Source organism: Poecilia formosa, unplaced genomic scaffold (genome assembly GCF_000485575.1).
Source record: "Poecilia formosa unplaced genomic scaffold, Poecilia_formosa-5.1.2 Scaffold221, whole genome shotgun sequence".
Lineage (NCBI taxonomy): Eukaryota > Metazoa > Chordata > Actinopteri > Cyprinodontiformes > Poeciliidae > Poecilia > Poecilia formosa.
In genome coordinates, this window is record NW_006800160.1 from 568026 (window position 1) to 575645 (window position 7620).

At 42.9% G+C, this 7620-nt stretch overlaps 1 protein-coding gene across 3 annotated transcripts in view; it reads left to right on the top strand.

Annotated features, from left to right (window-relative positions):
• The window catches only part of aff2 (AF4/FMR2 family, member 2), a 167044-nt gene extending 159879 nt beyond the window's left edge, over positions 1-7165 (top strand). For 2 of the 3 annotated variants that reach the window (XM_016679805.1, XM_016679804.1), the window contains exons 16-19: positions 1193-2116; positions 2202-2317; positions 6288-6528; positions 6745-7165. In XM_016679805.1, the coding sequence (XP_016535291.1) occupies positions 1193-2116; positions 2202-2317; positions 6288-6528; positions 6745-6882 (1419 nt within the window). In that variant the 3' untranslated portion in view covers positions 6883-7165. The remainder of the gene's footprint in view (positions 1-1192; positions 2117-2201; positions 2318-6287; positions 6529-6744) is intronic. The other variant, XM_016679803.1, reaches the window with a different exon arrangement.
• Positions 7166-7620: the final 455 nt, after the last annotated feature.

The following is a 7620-nucleotide window of genomic DNA, read 5'->3' on the forward strand; positions in this document are numbered from 1 at the left end:
CACACAGCCAAAGCATGTTTCTTTTCACTTCACAGATTAGTAGAACAAGCTGGCAACTTGTGCCGCATAATTTGCATGATATTATCGCGTTTGGTGATCCAGTTACAGGCTTTGTTTTTGATTGTAATGTTTGTCTACAGCAGATCTCTTTTGTTGGGGAGTTTAGGAGTGCATCAATTTGTGGTAAATAAGCCGGATTGTTTCAGCAGGTTGATTGCTGAGGCTGGGCTCTTTTCTAAGGCAGTCAGGATTTTTTCTTTTTCCTCTGGACTCCAGAGGGACATATAAAATACAACCGTCAAGATAACTAATATTATTGTATTGATAAAAGCTTTTTTTATCTGTGAACTTCCAAATTACATCAATGGGTTTCTCATGCAAAATTAACAGATCACCTCACTTTTCCCCGCTAATGTACAGTTGTGAATTTATTGGAAATTTTCTGCAAATATAATCTAAAGCTTTACTAATGCCTGCATGCAGGTGGCAGTGTTCCTTTCTTCTGCTGTCTCAGCCCAACTTGATCACAAACTATAACTTGACATCGATATGTCGGGTTAAAAAATTTCTTGTAAATATTTCTAAATTAGCTCCACAAAACCAGTGATTTTTAATTGTAAAAAAATAAAATAAAATCTCAAGATATTCAATATTTTTTAATTTTAAAGCCCAGTATTATATGTTTTCCAGGTACATTGAGCCACTTATTCATTTATATTACCTTCAGTTGTTAAAGTGCTGCATAAATCAAATTTGACTGAGCAAGGTCCAACTAGGCGTTTTGGATGGCCGAATGGTTGCCATGGAGATTAAAGGATTTCGCAAACATGCATGAAAGACTCAATAAAACACACTTCAGGTATGTTTTTGATGACGGAATAACTTTATAATATGAAGTAAAGATAAAAAACTTTAACTTTACATGACACTGCCCCTTTAAGAAGTGCTAAAGGCAGGTACAGCTGTTTATTAATATTTTAACAGTTTAATGAGTTTTATCAGTAAATTCTGACACAACCGTCCCTCTGAGAACATTCATGATCCTGATGTGACCCAAAATGAAATGAGTTTGACATGCCTGCTCCAGGGGAAACGACTCAAACCATGTGGGATTTAATATGACTGACTAAACGTCCCTCTGCTTCTTTTTTTTGTTTGTTTGTTTTCTTTTTGCTGTTGATCCATGTAACAGGATAAGAGGAAACACAGAGGTCCCAGCACCAAAATCACACCGAAGTCCAGGGAATTCATCGAAACAGATTCCTCCTCCTCCTCGTCGGAATGCCAGTCGGATGGCGAGGAAGCCACCAAGATCCTGTCCATGCCAGCCCCGTCCATCAGCGCCCAGATGCTGGCCACCGTGCACAGCCACGCGCCTCTGCTCCCATGCCTCGGCTCTGCTGCAGGGGCGGGAAGTCTGGGCACGTTCGCCGCAACTGGACTCCGAGTCAAAGACGGCGTCAGCACAGTCGGCAGCGGAGGTGATGGCGTCAGCAACGGCAACCTGCTGAGTATCGGCAACATAAGTGCTTCATTTGGGAACTCGGTTCCCGATCCCGGAGGGTCCGGAGGGCAGGGGAAGGATGCGGAGCCCGCGTCACCGCCGTCAAACGTGGGACACGATGTGGCTCTGTCCCCTCTGAGGGATTATCACGAGGTTCAGAGTTTGTGGGTGAAAATCGACTTGAGCTTCCTCAGCAGGGTGCCGGAGCAGACGGCGGGGGAAAGAGCCAGGATCGGAGTTGTAGAACGGGAAGGGAACGCGGGGAGGGACAGGGAGAGACAAAAGCTGACAAAGGGGGAGAGACAAGAAGAAGAAAATGAGCGTTTAGTGAAGGACAAAGAAAGGCAAGGAGAGAGGGAGAGGCAGACGGACAGAGAGGACAGGGAGAGGTTTGGATTTGGGGAAAGGGAGAGGAGTGTGGCAAGGGACAGAGAGAAGATTAGTCAGGGTATGGGGGTACTGGATAACCCCCCTGGGCAGGAGCAGGGTAATCCCAGGCTGGCTGGGCGGACGGAGAGACTGGAGAACGGAGGTAAACACAGAAGGCAGGCGGCCGCAAACATGGTGGCTCCCACAGAAAAACACACCAGCAAGAGCAAGAGGAAACACAAGGTGCTGATTAAACTACGGCCATGTTGATCCCCAAACCGTCCGGTCGCTCCTCAGCTAACTCACTGTCCCTGTCCTCTGTTCCCAGCTGGACCACGGAGAATCACCGGTCAAGTGTAACAAGAAGCTGCGCCTGGACAAAGACTGCCTGCTCCTCCCACCATGCATCTCTCCAATACACAACCACAAGAGCAGCTCTGCAGAGTAAGTTCTGATGTGGGAACACCAGACATGCATCAATCAATCAATCAATCAATCAATCAATCAATCAATCAATCAATCAATCAATCAATCAGGAGCACCTATCTACTACTGCTGGCACTCAGGTTTGGGCCCCCAGCTTACAGACAAGCTGACATTTATTAGAGAAGATAATAACTCACACAGAAAGCAAAACTGATGTAAAGCTGTGAGGTGTGATGATTAAAAGGGCTAAAAATTAAGAGACGCTCATGTTAACTACAATAACTATGACATTTATAAAAAAGATTGTGGCAAATTTTAATCTAACTTAAATAGATAAAGGCAAATTCAGACAAAAGTAGTGGTCACATAAACTGCAAATCTAAACCACACTACATCGACATTAACAATGATATCGGCCTGTTTTCTTAACATATCAGAATTGGTCTGATGAGTCAAACTGAGTCGATTTTAACAAGCCATGTTTATTTCCATCTTGCTGCTGTTTGTGTTTCTGGAGGTAGATGGTCATGAGCTTTTTGTTTGGTCACCATGACAGAGAAGTAATAACAATGATGAGGTCGTTGTTTCGCGGTTTAGAAAGGGCAGGAAAATGTATCCAACGTATAGAATATCTATGATATTGGTAAATATCGGTTAGCAGTCATAACAGAAATGTTAACATCGGTAGATCTGTCACGATAACAAATATTACTGCTTGATAAATTGTCCCAGAAGTTATTGCGATAAACGATAATGTAGTTATTTTGAAACCATTTTCAATTAATATAATGGAAATGGCAAAATAATTCAAGAACACATTCTCAAAGGTGAATAAACTTTAAATTGTAATGAACATTTAACACATTTAAATATCAAACGAGAGTATTATGTCGTCTCAAAAACACCAGACTGAAGACTTTTAGTAATAAGTTAGTTGGTAGAAAGAACAAAGAAAAAACAATAAACCATGCAAATTAAAATGATTGAGGTCATTTTAATTTATCATGTGATTAATTGATTTATCACTTGTTACAGACCTAAACATCGGATATCAGCATCGCCCCAAGTCCATATCTGTGCATCTCTAGTTCTCTACTCTGTTGTTCTAAACCAGTTCTTCTCAAATCAGCTTCTTACAGTTTTTTAAAAGCCTTTTGCCACGTTCAGTTGGATGAGAATAAACAACATTCAGGGTTTTTTTTTTGTTTTATGTTTTTGCTCTTTTGGGCTTCACTTTTACTTCCCTCCAGAAAACAAAAAACAGCCCAAGGTTCTCATCGTACTTCAGCTCCTGTTCCCTGGTTCTGAGATCAGGTCCTCAGCTCCTTGTTTTTACTGCTCTTGTGGTGTAAAGAGGCAGATGACACCTTCTGTCATAGGTGTCATCTGTGGTGTGTTAGAGATTCGTGTGAACTGGAAGACGGCGCTCCCGGTCTGTTCCCTGTACTGAGCAAGCCGTCCCCAGGGGAGGGAGAGGTTATCCGATGACTGCGATGCTGAGCGGGTCTTTTTGGCAGCGCTTCATATTTTTCACTGCACCAATGAAGCTGCCACACAAGGCGACTTTCATTCACAATGTGACACAGGAATGACAAAGCGTGAATTTCAGCTCTCCGTGTGAATTATTTAAAAACAGACTAGGCCGCCTGTCGCTGTAAATAAGCTCCTGTGTGACAGCTACAGAGGAAATATTTTTATAGCATCTGGGGCTTCTTAAAGAGGCGCGGGGGAGGAGGACGGGGTGACCGGGGGTTGAACCTGTGACACTGTGTGATTGTCACCTCGCTCTGTTTATCATCCGGGAGGCTTTTCGGCGGAAAGCTGCGAACGGGGCGATGAGATCATCAGGCTCAGTCAGCAGCTTCCTGCGACGTTTGGCAGGTGTTTCCCTGGCTGGACTGATCACTCTGATGCTCAGGAAGAATTCAGATCTACCTCAGGAAAACAACGCAGCATGGTTTTACAACTGAAGACGAAATGTGAAGAAATTAAAAGCCTCCTCTTGATCACACTTAAATGGTTCAGATTATCACCTTTCCAAGTCGGGCAGAATGCACAGAGTAGTTCAGTTAAATAGTTATATACATTTTAACGTTAAAATTTTTTAATGTGATTAATCGCATGTTAGTGTGTTTTTTGTTGGGTTTTTTTTACATGCAAATGTTCCTAGTGGAACCTTTGTATTTGCGCGTTTTTGGTACACCCGTAAATCTGGCGCACAGACGACATCCACTAACAACGATGGATGACAAGGTTGCTTCTCTTGGCCCATTAGGGGTTAATTTTTTAAGAAATCGTCTGATGAGATGCTGGAAAACACTGCTGATGTGCTAAAAGGAGTTAGCCTGTTAGCAAAGTTATTCAAACCTAAGATAGCATCTCAATGCTAACCATGTAGCATCAGCTAGTGATGTAAACCACAACCTTTTTGAGTAAGTTACATCCTGTAGCTTGTTGTAAATGGGGATATTTTTCAAGAACAATATTTGGATTTGTGGCACTGTAATTGCTTTGCCATAAAGTCACAACCCTACAGTTGTCTAAAAAAATGATAGATTTTTTTATATAATAATCTTTAGCTATATCACAATAGTACCACAAAATATTGCGATAAAATTTTAAGTCCATCTCGCCCTGTGAGCTTTCAGTGGGTTTTCCTCTCCCATGAAGCTTCTCTTTGCCTACTTCATGTTGGGTTCAGGTCCAGTTCAAGCAGTTTCTACATTTTTAAGTCTTAAAATAGTCAGCCTGGGTGTGGTGAATAAAACTGAACTGACTAGTCACAGTTAATTATTTAACACGGGCCAGAATTATATTCTCACTGAAGGCAAAGTTGGTTTGAACCTCCCCACACTCGCCCATATATAAAAATGAAGCAGCTTTATCTCTTTTCGTATTAGATTTGTCTCAGTGTTGGGAACACAAGAGCAATAAAAGAGCTTGTTGATCATAAAGCCATATATTACTGTGAGTATATAACTCAACAAGATATACAGAGAGAAAAAAATATCCTGTTAGGGAGGAGAAAACTTAACACCTTACGCATGCAAATTAGAATATCCAAAACACACATCAGTTATGCTGCACGCAGGCACAAAGGCATACACACACCCTCAAATATCCACACACACATGCACACACACACTCTCTCTCTCTCTCTCTATACTGCAAGTAATTAGTCTTTGTCTGCCTTATTTTGTATATCATCTCTAATGTCGGTGCCTGGGGCCCTGTTCTGTGAGCTCAGCAACTTTCTAGCTGCATCAAACCCCCCAGAGTTTCCAGGGAGAGGAAAAACATAAAAATATTATCACTTGTGTTGCAAACAATATGAGTCACCGGAGCTCCAACAAGGCGGCCGAGGGAATAATCACGAATGTGCAGCAAGGGGACGAAAAGTACAGTTTTAGAAGCCGTGAAATGGTTTTCCAAATGTGATATTTAAATCTCTGGACGACTCCGATTGGTCCAGTGAGGAGACGTCAGACTGATGATGAGAGAAGTTTTGTCTGGTTGTTTTAAGCTCCTCCAGGAGTTTTTCCACTCTGGGTTTTATCCTCAAGGTTTGTTTAAGCTCCTGTTGTTCCACATTATGTTCCCCCAAGCTGCTTTGGCTTCCAGCTGTACAACGCCTTTACAAACCCACAGGCAAAGCTAGAAAATATGTAAAGACACATCGACTTTTAGAATGTTTTTGTTCGTTCACTATTCAATAATTGCTACATTATTTTAGCATGATTTCTATCTCATGTCTCATTATTTTCAGTGTGTTTCTTGTCAGAAACGTTTCAGTTTCGTGCTATGCTAGCTATGCTAGCTATGCTAAACTTCACAATCACATCTATTTAGTTTCTCACTCTGAGCTTGAAATGGATCTGGGGTGTAAAGTTTTTTCACACTCATAAAGCTGTTTTTTTTTAACATAAGTAAACCAGTAATAAGAACATATGAATTAATCTTCTCTGTCGCCCTTGTTGTTGGCGTTCAGCGGCTCTCTGAACAGGAAGCAGACCCGGCGGCGTGACGACAAGCTGCTGCCCCCGCTGCTGTCGCCGCTGTCCGACGAGCCCCCCCGCAAGCGGGCCTGCGACGGCGGCCCCTCCCTCACCGAGGAGGCCAGTGCCGTGGGGATGCTGCCCTGCTCGGCATCCTCTGCTGCCGCCGCCGCCTCGTCGCACAGACACCGGCGGGGCGAAGGGAAGGCGACGGCTCACGCTAGAAACGGCGGGGTAAGTGTTCTCCTGGAGGTCAGCGAATATGAAATGGCCTGGATTTATTCACATTCTGGTAATGCAGGACCTGTAAGTTTAATGGCACACTCAGAGAGCAGGAATGTGGCCGTTAAAACTAAGTGGAAGGACAACGGTTGCGTTTAAGTGGCCATCTAATTGTCATGCAGGTTTTTATTGTCGAAACTATGAATATCAATGGCCTCTCCACCTCAGGACATGGACTCCCACTGCGATAAACCTGGCGGAGACGGTTACCATGCCAACGGCCACTCGGACTCCGAGGTGTGGTCCGAGGCGATGATGGGCCAGTCCGAACCGCGAAGGCCGAGACTGTCGTTCACCGACACGTAAGTAGACGCTCACGCAAATATGAGAGTTCAGCGACATGCAGCTCATTAGCTGCTCTCCTATGAAGACGGTTTCATCTGGAAAACCGAGGCAGAGCGGAAAACTGTCTGCTGGACAGAAAGAAGCAGGTTTTCCATGTGCAGAGCCTCACAAAGGCAGCTGCAAAAACTCAACATTTTAGTATTTCTGGTCATGTTTCAACATCTTGGTACACTTAAAGTAAGACTAAACCTAACTTACAAGTAACTTTTCAGCAAGATCTAGGAGCTTAAGTCAATAATTTAGTAATATTGATAATAAATTACTAGTTTCACTGGTAGATTATTTGATTTGTAACAGTGGAAACTAAACCAAAACCATTTGGCAAGATTTTGTTTTTTTTTGTTTGTTTTTCAGTGTAGCTCTTGGATTTTTTTCTCATTATGTCACTTTAAAACCACAAACTACTATTTAATTTATTGGAATTTTATAAAACAAGCATAAAGCAGCACATTTCAGACCCCTGAACATTCATCCCCCTAAATAAATCCCAGAGCAACTCAGATTTACCCTGGCTGCTAAGTGTGGCCCAATGGTGTACAGCAGTGGTCCCCAACCCCTGGTCCGTGGACCGGTACCAGTCCGTGGACCAATTGGTACCGTGCCGGGCAAGAAATAATTAAATATTTCCGTTTTATGTATTATTTGAGTCTGGACGATCTTTTATTTTGAAAATCCTTTCACCGGATTCTCTCAGTTACT